This window comes from Otolemur garnettii, unplaced genomic scaffold, assembly GCF_000181295.1.
Source record: "Otolemur garnettii isolate 467f Iridium unplaced genomic scaffold, OtoGar3 scaffold00025, whole genome shotgun sequence".
Lineage (NCBI taxonomy): Eukaryota > Metazoa > Chordata > Mammalia > Primates > Galagidae > Otolemur > Otolemur garnettii.
In genome coordinates this window covers 21,808,468-21,825,394 of record NW_003852420.1, presented here as the reverse complement: position 1 = coordinate 21,825,394, position 16,927 = coordinate 21,808,468, and the positions used below count along the sequence as shown (strand labels likewise).

The 16,927-nt window shown below is 46.6% G+C and overlaps 1 protein-coding gene across 1 annotated transcript in view; it reads right to left on the bottom strand.

The window, feature by feature from the left end:
- DLGAP3 (DLG associated protein 3) overlaps positions 1–15,727 on the bottom strand; it is a 42,953-nt gene extending 27,226 nt beyond the window's left edge. Inside the window, exons 1-4 of the mRNA XM_003788191.2 lie at positions 15,642–15,727; positions 13,014–14,171; positions 8,797–9,002; positions 8,404–8,476 (exon numbers count right to left, since the gene is read on the bottom strand). Coding sequence (XP_003788239.1) covers positions 8,404–8,476; positions 8,797–9,002; positions 13,014–14,120 — 1,386 coding nt within the window. The 5' untranslated portion in view covers positions 14,121–14,171; positions 15,642–15,727. The remainder of the gene's footprint in view (positions 1–8,403; positions 8,477–8,796; positions 9,003–13,013; positions 14,172–15,641) is intronic.
- Between the last annotated feature and the right edge of the window lie 1,200 nt (positions 15,728–16,927).

Below are 16,927 nucleotides of genomic sequence, written 5' to 3'. Positions count from 1 at the left end.
AGCTATTTGGGAGGCTGAGGCAAGGGAATTGCTTAAGCCCAGGAGTTTGAGGTTGCTGTGAGCTGTGACGCCACAGCACTCTACCCAGGGCAATAGGTTGAGGCTCTGACTCAAAAAAAAAAAAAAAAAGTTCTAAACTTAAAAGGCAAATTGAAAATATAAGCAAATAAAAGCTTAGAAAAGACTAGAAAGATTTGAAAAGAAATCAAATCATATTTCTAGAAAAGAATAAAAAGTCACTAAGATTATAACACAATTAATGGGTTAATAGTAGATGAGATACAACTGAAGAGAAAATTAGTGAACTGGAAAATACACCTGAAGAACTTACCCAGAAGGCAGCAAAGAAAAAAACTATAGAAACTATAAAGAAGTTGAGAAATATGGAGGAAAGAATAAGAAGGTCCCACATACAACTTACAGACATTCCAGGAGAGATTAGATGGAATGTGGAAGAGGCAATATTAAGGAGATAATGATATTAGTTGAGACTAATGACTCTGTGATATCTTTGCCTGAGGCAGCTCCCATTCCCCAAGCCTCCAGCTCTATCAGTTGCAATAGTTCAACAAGGGTGGTGCAGGCTGTGAAAAACATCCATTTTAATGCCACTACCGGAGGGCTCTACTTAATTTGGCTCATTGTCATTTATAGTGTCAAGAACAGAGAGAGTCAGCAGTACTGCTGGGTGGAGGTTTTGGCACTATCTGAAACAAGCAATAGTATGGCATACTAGCCAGTGACTTAACAGGGAATTCCAGAGGGGTAAAACAGACATGGGGGTTTGATAACCTCTCCACATATCTTAGGTTAACTAGGGGCTGGATAAATAAATACATAGCAGAGATCAGGGAGGCTCTGAGCCACCACACATCCCTGGCCAATGGAAACTGTACTCATGTACAGAAGAAATACAAAAGAGCCTGGTGAAGAGTAAAAGCCAAGGCAGTCCTGAAAACCTGAAACTTGTCCTTCCCAGCCCATACCTAGAACAATAGTCAAAGAAAGGGAGCCAGCCTTACTGGCCTTAGGTTTTTGAGCACAACCTTTGACAAATCTTTGGCTGAACACTAAACTATGCAGATACAGGGGTAACCTTTAGGAAACAAAGCTTAAAATGAAAAAGAAAAAAAAACTGAATGAAGACATCAGAGGCTGCATTTTACAGGGAATACGATTTCACAGATTTAGTTCGAGAGTTAACAAACAAACAAACAAAGCAGTAACAATGTTCAAGAGGGAAAAGCAAGAATCCAGAGTTGCTTTTATATTGTCTAAAATGTTCAGTGTTCAACAAAAAAATTATTGAGATATACAAATAAATAAGAATGAATATCCTTAAATTTTGGATTAGTACAAAGCAGCTATTATAAATATATTCAAAGAACTGAAGGAAATCCCATTTAAAGATACAAAGGAAAACAGGACAACAATGACTTCCTGAATACAAATCACAACAAAAACATAGAGACTTTTTTTTAAAGAAACAAATGGAAATTCTGGAGTACAATAACTAACATAGTTTACTAGAAGGCCTCAACATAAGAAGCAACCAGTAAACTTGAAGATAGACTAGTGCAAGTTACCAGTATGAAGAATAGAGAGAAGAAAGTTTGAATAGAAATCAACAGAGCCTCAGAGACCTATGGTACAACTTCAAGTATACCAACATACATGTACTGGAGGTTCCAGAAGAAGAAGAAGAAAAGAGAGAGAAAGATAGGGACAGAAAAAAAAATTGGAGAAATAATGGCTGAAAAATTTCCAAATTTGATTTTTTTAAAATATTAATCTATAGAGCAAAGAAGTTCAATAAACCTAACGTAAGTTAAACATTAAGTGATCCATATTTAGATACTTTACAATCAAAATGTTGAAAACTGAAGACAAAGACACTTTTTTCTTTATTTATTAATTTGGTTTTGTTTTGTTTTGTTTTGTTTTAAGATACAGTCTTGCTGTGTTGCTAAGGTTAGAATTCAATAGCATAATCTTAGCTCACTGCAGCTTCAAGTGCCTGGGCTTAGTGAGTCATCTTCCTGCCTCAGCCTCCTGAGTAGTTGGGACTATATGCACAATCTACCATACCTGCCTAATTTTTAAAATTATTTGTAAAGACAGGGTCTTGCTATGTTGCCCAGGCTGGTCTCAAACTCCTGGCTTCAAGCAATTCTCCCACTTCAGCCTCCAAATCCATGGGATTACAGGCATGAGCCACCACACCTGCACATAAGGAAATAACTGGCTTTTCGTTAAAAACACCACGAGAGAGAAGTGGAATGGTATATTCAACATGCTAAAAGAAAAAGAAAAAGAACCTGGTGACCAGGAATTCTATATCCAGCAAACTACTCATCAAAAAATAAATAAAAATAAAACATTGCCACATAAATATAGACTGAAGAATTTATTGCGAGCAGACCTACCTTACAAGAAATACTACTACTAATACTTCTTTTTAGAAATACTAATGGAAGTCCTTCAGGCTAAAAGGAAGTAAAACCCTATGGTAACTCAAATACATATGAAAAAATGACAAGCACCAGAAACAAGTGAGTAAATATGAAAGACTTTATAAATATATTTTCCTCACTTAATCTCTTAACTTCTTTAAAAAACATAAGATTATGCAAATCACTTATTATAATATCATTGTTGGTTTATAACAGCTGTTAAGTTTATAACATATGTAGGTAATGTATATGACAATAATAGCACAAAGAGGGGAGAAAGAAGGAGCTATATATGCTTCTATGTTTTACCAAAATTAATAATATTTTGATAAGCTAAAAATGCGTATTATAATTCCTAGTGCAACCACTAAAGGAAGTAACTCAAAGAACTTAAATTGCACACTTAAATATTTATCTATTTAATAAAAGAAGGCAGTAAACGATGAACATAGAATAAAAAATGATAATAGACCATCCAACCATATCAATAATGTGAATAGACAGAACACTCAAAAGGCAGAGATTGTCTTATTGGGTAAAAAAATAAAAAGCAAGACCTAACTATCTCCTGTCTACAAAAGACATACCTAAGAGTCTAAATACAAATAGGTGGAAAGTAAAAGAATGGGAAAAAGATGCACCATGCTAACAGTAACCAACAGGAATCTCCCAGAATTGATGAAAGATATCAATCCTCATATTTAGGGTGCACACACTCAAACATATTATAGTGAAACTGCAGAATACCAAGCTCAACACAAGATTTTAACAGCAATCAGAGAGAAATGAAAATTACCTACAAAGACAATCAGGTTGACAGACCTTTTTTTTTTTTTGAGAAGGAGTCTCACTTTGTTGCCCTCGGTAGAGTGCCGTGGTGTCAGAGCTCACAGCAACCTCCAGCTCTTAGGCTTAGGCGGTTTTCTTGCCTCAGCCTCCCAAGTAGGTGGGATTACAGGTGCCCACCACAACGCCCGGCTTTTTTTTGTTGTTGCAGTTTGGCCGGGCCAGGTTTGAACCTGCCACCCTCAGTATTTGGGGCCGGCGCCCTACTCACTGAGCCACAGGCACTGCCCGATAGCAGAGTTCTTAACAGCAACAGCAGACAGATGACAAAGGAATACCTTCAAAACACTGAGAGAAAATAAATGTTGACCTAGAATTCCCATAATAAACTAAACTATATACAATAGTGAAGGTAAAATATACTTTTTATTAAAGACAGAGTTTGCTAGTTGGAAACATTTACTACGAACTCACTAAAGATTGTACTTTAGGAGGAAGGAATAAGATGCAAGAAAGACACAGGAAGGAGGACAAAAGATCAAGATGTCAGCATATATAATCAAGTACCAATAACATATAAAGTAACAGCAATAATAAAGATTAATTTGAGGGATTGAAAGGTGAAATGAAAATACTGGGCAGCAAGTACATATAAGAAGGGAAAAGACCATCAAACTTAAAGTGCCCTAAGATCACTTTTGTATTTGATGTGATAGATATGTTAATTAGCTTAATTTCATTCATAAATCCTAACATAACTTTGTACCTCATGAATATACACAACTACAATTTGTCATAATAAAAATTAAAAGTAAAAGAAATGCTAAAAGAAAGCAAATAAGAACCAAGTAAGTGGAAAGACATTCCAATATTCAAGGATGGTAATATATAATACTGTTAAGAACACAACAGCCTGGGCAATATAGTGAGACCCTCCCCATCTCTACAAATGATTCAAAATTAGCAGGGCATGGTCCTAGCTATTGGGGAGGCTGAGACAGGAAGATCACCTGAGCCTGGAAGTTCCAGTCTGCAAAGAGCTATGATCCCACCACTGCACTCTACCCTGAGGACAGAGCAAGATCCTGTGTCAAAAAAAAAAAAAAGTTGGGTATAGTGGCTCACACCTATAACCCTCACACTCTGGGAGGTCAAGGCAACGATATTGCTTTAGCCTACAAGTTTAAGACCAGCCTAAGCAAGAGTGAGCCCCCGTCTCCACAAAACACAGAAAAAATTAGCCAGGTATAGTGAGGCATACCTATAGTCTCAGCTACTCAGAAGACTGAAGGAGGAGAATCACTTTAGCCCAGCAATTTGAGGTTGTAGTGAGCTATGATGATGCCACTGCACTCTGACACAGGTGATATAGTAAGATATTGTCTAAAAAAAAAACCCCAAAAGCCCCACAATGCCCCATAAATTGATCTACACATTCAATTCAATCTCTTCAAATTCCCAAATATATTTTTTATAGAAATCAACAAGCTTCCCACAAATCCATATGTATGCAGAGCAAACACAAATCACAAAGCAACCCTTAAAAGGAGTAACAAAATCCTATAATTTAAACTTACTGAAGTCAATCATTGCTACAAAGTTGCAGTAATCAAAGCATAAAATAATAGCATAAAGACAAATTCACATAGACTAATGGAATAGATTTGAAGGTTCATTAATAAACACATGTGTTTATGGTAAATTGATTTTGATAAAAGAGCCAGGAAATTTTAATGAGAAAACAAAAAGTCTTTCTAAGAACTGATGCTGGGAAAATTGGATGTCTATATGCAAAAGGATTAAGTTGGACCCCTAACTCAACCCACATACCAAAAATCCAAAAGTTCTCAAAATGAAACATACACCTAAATGTAGGTGTTAAAACTATAAAATTCTTAGGAAAAACATTAGAGTAGTTTTTTGTTTTGTTTTGTTTTTTATCTTGGATTAGGCAATATTTTCTTAAATTATACACCAAAGCACAATCAAAAAGAGAAAAATTGATGAATTAAACTTTGTCACATTTAAAATGTTTTGTCCGGCTTGGTGCCTGTAGCTCAAGTGGCCAAGGCGCCAGCCACATACACCTAAGGCGGCGGGTTCAAATCCAGCTCGGGCCGTCAAAAACAACAATGACGGCTGCAACCAAAAAGTAGCCGGGCATTGTGGCAGGTGCCTGTGGTCCCAGCTACTTGGGAGGCTGAGGCAGGAGACTCGCTTGAGCCCAGGAGTTGTCGGTTGCTGTCAGCTGTGATACCACAGCACTCTACCCAGGGGGGCAGCTTGAGGGTCTGTCTCAAAAATAAAAAATAAATAAAATAAATAAATAAAATGTTTTGTCTTTCAAACAAACATGAAACATATAAAACTACAATTCACCAAATGGGAGAAATTACCTCAACTGACAGTTTGACATCAGATTTCTGGCCTCCACAATTGTGAGAAAATAAATTTCCATTGAGAGAGAGAGAGAGAGAGAGAGAGAGGAAAGGAGGGGAAAGGAAAAGGAAAGGAAAGAGGAAGAGAAGAGGTTAACAAAATTAAAGTGTTTTCAGCTCTTTTCATTGGTTAGGATAGGATAGAAAAAATTATCAGCTTCAGACTTCAAATAAGCATATTAAAACTACAAGGGTAACCACAAAGAATAAAATAGAATATATAACTGCCCAACCAGGGTGCGATTTGGCAGGAAGAACAATAAAGAAAACTCAAACCAAAAGAAGGTAGCAAAAGAGTAGAAAAGCAAGATAAAGAAAAGGCCCAAAATGAGATGATGGAAATAAATGCAAGCACATCAGTAATCACAATAAATATAAATGTACTAAACTCTCAAACAGTTATCAGAATGGATACAAGACAAAACCTACCTATAAACTATTTACAAAAACATAGGACACAGAAAAACTTTAAAGGAAAAGATGCAAAAAGATGTTCTAGGCACACACGGAACAAAAAATAGACTTAAGAGGGAAAAAAGCATTATTAGAGACAATAGGATGACATCTCTAATACTTTAAACCTATTTCCTCTTCTGTAAAGCAAGGATAAGAAGCCACACCTCCAAGCTAAATACGTCAAGTATATGTGAAATTAGACAGTGAAAAGGAAGTGAAGGAGGAGGTAGAGGATAGCAACAGCACCGGGAAGGGGAAAGAAAATGTTGGGAGGGGGCCAAATTAAGATTTTAGAACATTTGGGAAATGACCTAAAAGCAGTGAGGGCATGATCCAATGGAATGCCTGGGAAGGAGACGTGGAGGCAGAGGTAGTAACAACAGCACACCTGTGGGGTCTGGAGCAGCAGGGAGTCTAGTGCCGCTGGAGTGGGAGGGAGGAGAACGGCGTTAAGAGAGGAACTCAGAGGCCACGTCACGCAGGCCCTTGTAAGTCATAGTCAAGTCTCTGACATTTACTCTGAGTGCAGTGAGGGTTTTGAGCAGAAGAGTGAGCAAATGTGATTATTTTTTAATGATCACTCTGGCTGAAACGAGAGGGTGAAGTAGAGCAAGGGCAAATACAGAAGACCAAAGAGAAGGTAGCACCACAGTCCAGGCAAAAGTACATGGGGACAGGACTAGAGGGGTGGCGGTAGGGGATGGTGGGAGGTGGTTGGATCCTGGTACAGTCCGAAGGCGGGACTAACAGGATTTGCTGAAGGACTGGTTGTGTCCTTCAGTGGTTTATAAGTGAGAGAGAAAGGACTGAAGATGGACTTCAGGCTTTTAGACCAGAGCTCCTGAAAGGATAAAGTTGCCATGATCTGAAATGGAGAAGACAGTTGATGGTGCAGCAGTTGGTGGGGACGGGGGTGGGGGGATGAGTAATCAACAGTCTCATTTAGGACTTCTTGAGCTGGCGATGTCTACTAGACATCCAAGTGAGATTTCAATATGTGATACCTAGATATATACACGCCTGGCATTGATGGGATGGGTTTGGGCTGGGCAAGTGCATTTGGGAGTCATCAGGCTCTCAAAAATATTCAAAGCCATGAGCCTGGATGAGATCACCTAAGTAGTAGGTGTAGAGAGAAATCTAGGACCAGAGTCCCTGGACAACCCCACTGTTCAGATCCTGGAGAGTTGTAGAGGCACCCAAGACACAACTTGGAATCAGCAGCAAGGGAGAAGAATCTATGAGAATCTGAAAGTTGTGGTGTCCTCAAAGCTGGCTGAGCAAAGTGTTTCCGGAAGGAGAGAGCCGTGGGTCAAGTAAAATGAGGACTGAGCATTAACTAGTGGGTTTAGCAACACAGGCTGGTCTGGAATGAAAGGAGAGCCGCGCCAATCAGACTGCCCCGTTCAGGCAGTGTAACAAAGGATACTGAGAGACTGTGGCAGCGAACAATGGGAGCCAATGTGGACGGTCTTTTGCATTGCTTTTTTTTCCCCCAGCAAACAGTAAAAATAGCTAACCTTTATTGAGTGCTGGCTATGTGCCAAGAACACTATTATGATGCCTATTTTTAGGAAAAGTGGGGCTCAAAGAAGTCAAGTAACTTGCCCCAGGTCACTCAGCTGGTGAGGAGCTGAGGCAGAATTCAAACCCATCTCATGAGTTTAATTATTAAACTGTGCTGCCTCCGTTTAATTAAGGGGAATGTCTAACACCTAGGTATGGGACTCACATTTATAAAATACCAATTTTGGACCAAGTACCTTGTGTTTGCATACATTTTCTCACTGACAAACCCCCTGTGAAATAACTTTCACTACTACTGCCATTTTGACGATGAGAAAGGGGGGTGTTGAGATTAAGGTATCTTGCTGGTGGGCCTGTGGATAGAGGGGGTAGGGGCAGAACTCGGGCCCACAACAGCTCCAAGAGTGCAGCGGGGCCCATGCCCTCTCTGCATGAATCAATCCTAGCTTCTATGGGGGACAGGAAGACAATCAGGCCTGGAGAGGGCTGGGGAGCCTCAGACAAGTGGTGTTGTCCTTGCAAGCTCAGCACTTTGAGGACACCTGGTGGATTTTAAGGATGTGATTCTCTGAGGTCCCAGAACTGAGTCAGCTCCAGGAGTCCAAGACAGGTTTCCTGGTCTCTCTAGAGCCAGATCTGAGCTCTGTCCACAGGCAGAGCCTCTGGTTTTAAGGCCTAAGCTGAGCATGAGACTGAATTTCCTCTCCCACCCTTTCCTCCGGGTCCACTGGGCCTCTCCCTACCTGTCCGGTGGTGAGGGAACGGCTGTAGCCAGGGATGGAGCTCCGGGGATGGATCCGGGGTGGGACACAGCAGCTGGAAAAGGTCAAAATTCCAGAGTCAGAACAGTGGACTGTGAGGGAGGAGGATGGAGGGGATGATAGCACTGGCACCCCTCAGCAGGTGCTATTGCGTAGAACCCTCAAATAGAGATTTTCCCAGGAGACTCTGGAAAAAAGACACTCCCTCCAAGAGGCACTCAGAGAGGGACCATCACCAGGGACTGCCCCATTATGTGGGACATGCCAGGTGAACCCTACGCAGGGCTACCGGCACGGACCTATTCTACACACATCATCTGCAGGAACCCAGGATTAGTTCCCAGAACCCCCACCCCCAGTCCTCCCTGTCCTTACTTGATCCTGGCCTGGTCCACGCTGGAGGAGCGGCGGGAGGTGAAGCGGCGGGCGGCGGCTTTGGGAGACGTCTTGGGGCTGCCATCGGAGTCCCCGCTCTCCTCATCCCCCATGGCTTTGATGTAGCTGCCGCTCCGCATCCTGCGGCAGGGGATCTCCCCATCCTTGCCACCGGTGGGGTAACCCCCCCAGTCATCTTGTGGCACCTGCAGGGACAGGGGCTTCTGTCTCTCAGACACATCCCTAGTAGATCTAGAGGCCAGGCCTCTCTATCCCAGGGCCATGGGAGGCACTCGGCCCAGGCTCAAGCAGGCTTCACTCAGGAGTGTACGGAGGTGGAGCGGGAGGTGAGGGTCTTGGGCAGTCCCCTCCCTCACAAAGAGATGCCTCGATCATCCTCCATGGACCCTTCACCATTTAACCAAGGGCCACCTAGAGAGTCTGAAGGAGTGACATGCCAGGCACCAAGAGGTTGAAGATCAGAGGCCAAACTGACCTGTGTTGCCCCCAACCCCAGCCACCAGGCATCCCCTGACCTCAGTCAGCTTTTACCCTCCTTCTCCGTCATCCTCTTAACCTGCATACATTCCATACCCTCAAACCATCCCCTTCCCCTGCAGAGGTTTGATGCAGGGGAGTGACACTGGATTTGAGTTTCAGAGAGAGCCCTCCAGCAGACGAAACAGAGGCTGGATTGTGGAGGGCCAAGAGCAGGGCAGGGGCTCAAGTGGCAGGAGGAAGACCAATTAGGAGGCTGATGCTATTATCCAGGCAAGAGATGATGAGGTCTAAATTAAGACAATGACAATGAGGGGGAAGACGAGATGGAAATGAGAGGTGTTAAGGAGCATCAGTGAGCCTGATTAGACGTGGGGGATGAGGGGGCGGGAGAATGACTGCCAGGCTGCTGGCTGAGGACCTGGGGGATGGTAATGCCTCTCACTGAGCCCCAGAGAAACAGGGTTCGAGAAAGGTGATGGGTTCAAGGTTTAGCACCTTGAGTTTGGCATTGGAGTTTGGAGCAGGTGGTTGGACTTTTGGCTCTGTGGTTCAGTGGGGAGATCAGGGCTGGCAGCAGACGTGTGGGAGTCATGGGTGGTAGCTGAACCCATAGGAGTGAAAGAGGTGGCCCAGGCGAAAGAAGAAACAGAGCTGAGGAGAGATCCGCTGACATTTAAAAAGGGACTGCAAAGAAAGGAAGAGGAGCCTTGTGGAGTCACCTGAGAAGGAGTGGGCAGAGGGGTAGGAGGAAAGTCAGGAAAATGCCATGTCATAGAAACAGGAGACATTTCAGAATAAAAGGAGTCGATTATGTCAAATGCCACAGTGCGTTCAGAGGTTAGCACAGGAGTTAGATGATCCATGTGCAAATTCTGGCCCCATCTCTTGCTAGCTGGGTGAATTTGAGCAAAACTGATTAACCTCTAAGCGTCAGTTTCCTTGTCTGTGAATTAGTAAGAATAACCATGCCTGATCCAGAGAGGTGGTGGGCAAGACACAGAAAGTGCTCAAGAAATGTGAACTATTATTATGACCATTGAAAGGTGCCTTTAGAGGACAGCACTCAAAAGACCATTGGCGACCACTGCCAGGGCCCTGCAGTGACGGGGTGAGGAAGTCAGACCACAGTGAGGACCAAAGGGATACACAGAAGAGCCATCTAGGCGCTAAGAGCTTGAACGTGCGGGGAGGACAGGACATGTGGAAAGGGGTGGGGTGAGGAAAGATTTTGTAGGATTAAAGTGACTTTGGGCATGCTCTTGGGATGAAAGAAAGAGCCAGTCTTTAAACATGGGGAGTGAGGAAAACAGTCCAGGGCTGGAGGGGTCCCAGAGAGATGGGCTCAAGCCCTTGCGGGCTGGGTGAGCCTGTAATGGGGGGCCATAGCTTTGCCTCTGAGCTAGGGAAGAGGATGAGGGTGGCTGGGAACTCAGATGAGTTTAGTGGGGCACATCTGGGGGGAGAGAGAGTGGGCAGAGCCCGTGGTATCAGCATGCACTGCAAAGAATGAGGGGTAGGTGAAGGCATGGGGGGCTGGGTGGGGAGAGGTAGGGAGGATTTAGAACACTTGTGACGAAGTAGTAGGGAGGGGAGCTCCAAGGGCACCAAGTCTCAGGAACAACATAGGGTTTAGGGGAGGGGTGGACACCCTGCAGGTGAAGCTCAGCATGGAGACAGATCAGGGTGAGAACAGGAACCCAGGGATGGGGTGGGGCCCTGTGAAGGAACCCACAGGGCGAAACAGGGCTCAGATGGGAACCCAGAAAGGCAAGGCTCTATAAAGGAAAAAGGGCTCTGAGTAGAAAGAGGGATTCTGGAAGAGGGTAAGGAAGAGCTGATGCCCAGGGAGGGAAACAGACAATGGGATTGAGAGTCCCAACAAAGACACACAGTCAGATGGGGCCAGCCTCCCCTGCTTCAGTGCCAGGGGAGCAGGAGGCTATCTGGAGGGTCCCTGCAGCCCCTTGGTTCTCCCTCACATGGACTCAGACTTCCCAGTCCTGAGAAGCCCTGGAGCCCCAGACCCTGAGGATCATTCTCCTTGCCTGTACTCTACAGAGAGCAGCAGGCTGGTGTGGGGCTGGCCAGCAGATGGGACAGCCAGGGCACACTCTGCCACACTGCAGGGCCCACTCTGTAGCCACTGCAGAGCTTTTTACTCCTCTGCAGGACACTGTGAGGTGCATGTTAAAAAGGAAGCCCCCAGGGAGGTCAGGGCAGCCCTGGCGAAGCGGCAGGGAGCAGCGGAACAGCGGCACGTCTTCAGGGATGGCAAGGGCTCAGTTGTGGGGAGGGGAGGGTGGGTGATCCCTCCCTGGACCCTTCAATTGCCAGCCTAGCACCTCCCTGCATGGGGAGGAGGCAATCCAAGGCCAACCCACAAGTGCTGAATCCTAGAAGTTTCTCCTGCTTCCACTGTGGCCCTATGTGCTTCCTTAGGTTTTCCTGCGTCCCCCAGGAGCCTTAACTGGTGCATAACTCACCCAGCAAGGCCAATGACACCCAAAAGACACACACAGTCTCAATTCTCCACATCTTTGGAAATGTGTAGTCTCTTCCTGACACCTTTAATCTGGACTCAATTAACTCCAACTCCACTGGAATTCTGCCCAGGAGACATTCCTCCCAGGTATTCCAAGCCCCACACCTGGCCACCATCACCCCAGGGGAGTGACGTGCCTCCTTCGTGTCCCCATGGTGCCCAGGGCTCTCTCCTATCAAGGCTCATCACACTCTATTCTATCCACTGCCCTTGTCTAAGCTGTGAGCGCCTTACAAGCAGCAGCTGTGTCTCTTCATCTTTGTACCCCAGGAAATGCCCATTGAATGAATGTGTATTAACTATACCGAATGTGGTTTTGGAGGATAATCCAAAATCTGCTGGACCTCTAGAACTTGTATGGGCTTTTCCTCCTAAAACTACAGCAGGGTTCAAGAAAACAGTGTGAACTGGATGAGGCTGGGAGGAAGGCTCTGTAAAGAGGGGTTAAACCTCCTGGCTTCCCCTGCAGAGACAGAGGTGGTAAGAGAGGACAAGAAGGGCATTCCAGCTATCAGCTGCACCATGCACTCCCAGGAGGCCCCACCTGGCGTTATACAAAGGCTCAGCCTCCAGCATTTCCCCCCAGTCTAGGAAAACCTATGAGACAGGCCCCCAGGGCTCCCCCCAGCTTAACGGGCTGCCCCACCACAAGTCCCCCAGAATGACAAACCCCAGCAGAGACACATTCTGGAAATAACTGACCTTCATATGCAAACATCACCTACACCACCCAGATAAGAGGAGAAAAGAAGGCCTTGGGGCAGCCGAACTGCTTTCTGACTGCCACCGCCAATCTTGAGAGCAGCTACAGACAGGGAGCATGGCACTGTCCTCTCCGTTGCTCACCTCAACTTCATGCCACCTCCAGTCTCGTAAGACTGAGGCCTTATGAGTTCATAAGTTCAGGCTCGTCCAAAACAGTAGGTCAAGAGGAAGCCTTCCTGGCACTGACATACATCATCATTAAAGAAGGGGCCTTCATTGCACAAAAAGGGAAACCAAGGCCCCTAAAGGAGTTCAGGGTGACAAAACCGGCATAGAAAAGAGTCTCCTTGCATTGAGGCTCTCAGTCACAAGGACAGCTGGCCCCCATCCAACCCTTTCCACTGCTCCCTGAATGACAGGACTGGTGAGGGCTGAGCACCCTGTTTCCCACCCTCCACCAAAGCCTCACCTGCAGATAGTGATAAGTCCTGGCTTTGGCCTTGGCCTCTGGACCCAGGAGCCCCTTGCTTGGCCCGGCCCCTGGATATCCATCCCGGCCCTGGCTGACCATCATGGTGTGCCAGGCACTTCGCTTGGTCGACTGTCCGTCCAGTGACATAGACATGCCAGTGCAGGCAAGGCAGCGGCCTTCTGGCCCGCCCGAGCGCGCCTTGAAGCTCAAGTCCCGGTAGGACCCATCCGGAGCCTCCAAGCAGAAGGGACCACCAGGCTCCCCAGGGGGCCTCCCACTCGCCAGGAAGCCGCTGTCACTGTCCAAGTTATCATCGGAGCTCCACCAGCCTGCAGCCTTGGCCTGGTGACGCCCGTCCCCCTTGCGGTCCTTGCTCTTGCTTCTCTTGCTGTGCCGGGACTGGTGGTGATGGTGGTGGTGGTGGTGATGGTGATGGTGGGAGGTGTGGGGGCCCCCAGAGCCTGGGCCAGGGTAGCTGTCTCCTCCAGAGCCGCCTCTTCCCTCAGCCTTGGGCCCATTATAGTCCCGCTTCCCGGGCGCCTCCAGAGAGTGGGACTTGGCAAAGAGCTTCTGCACAGAGTGAACCAAGTGCCGGATGCGACTCGGGCTCTCACTGCGGGCCTCTGGGGCAGTGCCAGACCCTGGCCCTGGCCCGGGCCCAGCTCCTGCAGGCCCTCGCTGGTATGGTAGCGTGTGGAAGCCATCTTGCTGAACTGGCAACTGCTTTTCAAACTGATCCAGAAGTGTAGGAGGCAGGCGGGGAGCACCCTTGCCCTGTGGGTGGCCCACACAGTCTTCACAGGTGTCAAAGGGGCCCTGGCCAGGGTACATCCTGGGGAAGGTGCTGCTACCCCCCCCAACCCCGGCCCCCCCTGGACCTCCCTCAGGGCCTACTGACGGCCCCTCACTCAGGCTCAGAGGCCCTTCAGGAGAAAGCTGTCCCAGGCCTGCTCTTGGGGCACAGAAGCGGGGCTCGGTGGAGAAGGCCTCCCTGGAGCCCAGCAGGTAGGGGGCCCTGGCAGCTGGGCCCACGTCCATATGCTGCTGGTCAGCAAGGCGGGCTGGGCGGGGATGGCTGCCTCGGTCGCCATGGTAACCCCTCATGGCCTCAGCAAAGGCTCTTCATAGTGTTGGGGGCCAGGCCCCAGGAACCTCCTAGAAAAATAGAAAGAAAAGGGATTCTGAACAACAAGCCACTTCACCTAAAACCATCTTTTATTAGGTATTCTTGTATTGCTTTAAGTAATGCATATCAATGTATTGTGATTAATTGTACTATCTTTCCATAAATGGGCTAAAAAAAAGTCCTTAAAGCAGTCACAATAGACAAAGATACTCACAAGGGCACCAAATGATCCCATCATTCATCAAATGCAGCCAATCTAAGAAATACTTATTCGCAAGAGGAAGTGCCCTCAGCCCAATGAGTTTCTGAATGTCCTTAGATTGTCCAAAGCAAAAGGATACACAAGCAAACATACAAAATAGTCAAAGAAACCCTTCATTAGGTGAACTAGTTTTTAACAGGCTAGCTGTAGGCAAACAGATCCAGAGCCACACCTTTGCCCAACCCCGCCCCACCTTCCCTGGCTGTAAGAGCCAGGCCTCTGGGTCACAGCTCCCAGCCACCGGAACTAAAGAGAACACTGGACTCAAATCTACATATCCAGCACCATTCCACAGAAAATCCCTCCCCTTCCACGCCCTGTTCCTTCCATCTGGCTGCAGGCTCATTCTCCCTCCCCTCAGGACTGAAATAGGAAGGAAAACCTGAGATGACTCCTTGTCTTTCCCCTTTAGGGTTCCAGATACTCCTTGGTAGAATTTCCCCTTTTGCCTTTTACCACTCCCCTCCCACACACACACCACTCACATTCCACAGGAGGGGAGCCATGGAGGGAATAAACGCCACAAAGAGGTACAAGGGTGGTGAAACAAGGTGGCATCTGAATCCCTAAACCGGGATTGGAAACCAGGAGTTCCTCCTCCCAGGACTGGTGGGCTGGCAAGGCAGGAAATTGATGGGGAAAAAGCTCTGGAGCTAATGCCCCTGGCCCCCATCCCAGGCTTGCCAAGACTACAGGACAGAGAGGTCAGCTCTCAGCAAGAGCTGCCTCCAATCAGGACTCCAGGAGCTGCCAGGACAGGAGCTACAGCAGGAGGGGGTGACAGCAGGAGGGACAGGGACAGAGGAGCTGGCAGACGGCGGCCTCGCTCATCCCAGACCAGGCTCCTGGGCCATCTGCTGACTAGGAGGGGATGACAGCCTCAAAGTCTCCAGACACCAGCACCTCTGAGACTCATTCTCCTTTTCTCCCCACCCCCACCTCCCCATACCCACCCTGTTTCAGGTTTCTTCCAGATCCTGCTCACAGCTCATCCCCTACTGTTTCCCTAGCCCTTGTTAGGTACGAGGCACCATGCATACCTAATATTCTCTAATCTCACTGAAATCCTGTAATGTAGATATTATCCACACTTACCCATGAGAAAATTGAGCTCCAAATGGTGAGGTCACAAAGCCAGTAAGTGGATGAGTCACTTTGAATCAAGATTCAAACCCAAGTTATTCTGATTTGAGAACCTGAGTCTAATCCCCATCTCTTAGACTCTCCCATCACTCACCATCCGGGGTATCCCATCCTTGATGTCAGGATCCCCACCACCAGGCAGAATCCTAACTTCAGAAGGCTCAGGACCACTGGCTCCTGACAGAAAAGAAAAGGGTGATAAGGAAAGGGAGAAAGAGATTCTCTCAGAGTCCTCAGAGGTCTCAGGGTCTCTGGCCTTGACAATTTCCCTTCCCAACCCCCCAAACAAGGACTGATTAGATCCCCCATGATGCAGAGCCTTTGGACCCCCAGGGAAATGAAGCTGGCTTCATTATGCAAATGCATGCAAATAAGCTTACAGGTTGGACTACCTCCAACTGCAGGTGTCTGTGTGATCTGTCCATGGTGCTGAGCCACTGCATTTTCATTGCCCTCAAATATGATTCCATTCCACAAACATTTGTTGAACAGCTACCATAAGCAAGACTCTGAGTGAGAAGTGTATAGAGGTGATGTAAGTGTGGTCTCTGTCCTCGAAGGGTTTATAGTCTAATAGGGGAACAACCTCTCACGTGACAGAGTTATTTCAGGTCGCTATAGTTTTGCATAAGCTCTTCTCTCCACCTAGAGCAGCGGTTCTCAACCTGTGGGTTGCCACCCACGGGAACTGTATTAAAGGTTTGTGGCATTAGGAAGGTTGAGAACCACTGACCTAGAGCCTCCTTTCATCTAACCCCCCAACATCCTCCCAACTAAGCCTTACTCATATTAAGCCCCACCTTCTCTGGAAGATTTTCTGTACTCTTATTCTGGGTTATACCTCTCTACCAGGCTTTTATAACACCCTGGGTGTCCCTATGAAAGCAGCTGTCACATTGCATTGAAATGATCTGTTTTGGTTTTTTGTCTCCCCAACTAGAATGTGATCTTCTACAGCAGTGGTTCTCAACCTTCCTAACGCCATGGCCTTTAATACAGTTCCTGTAGGTCATGACCCACAGGTTGAGAATCACTGTTCTACAGGATAGGAAACAAGTCCTATTCACCTCTGGATCTTCAACACCTAACTCAGGGCTTTGCCCAGAAATAGTCTTTAATAAGTGTTCACCAAGTAGGTGAATAAATGTCTATGTTGGGAAGAAGTACTAAATTGTTAAGCTAGTTCAGATGAGAGGGAGACTACATTCAATAGAGAGACATCAAGGAGAACTTCCCAGAGAAGAGATGTTTGAGATGAAGTACTAGATGGCTGTGTGTTGCACCGACAAAGGTCAAAGGTGGCAGGGAAGATAACCTTCCCAGAAGAGGAAAGCGAAAGGCAGAAGAGGTATGCAAAAAAGGGGATTCTGCGGGGGGGGG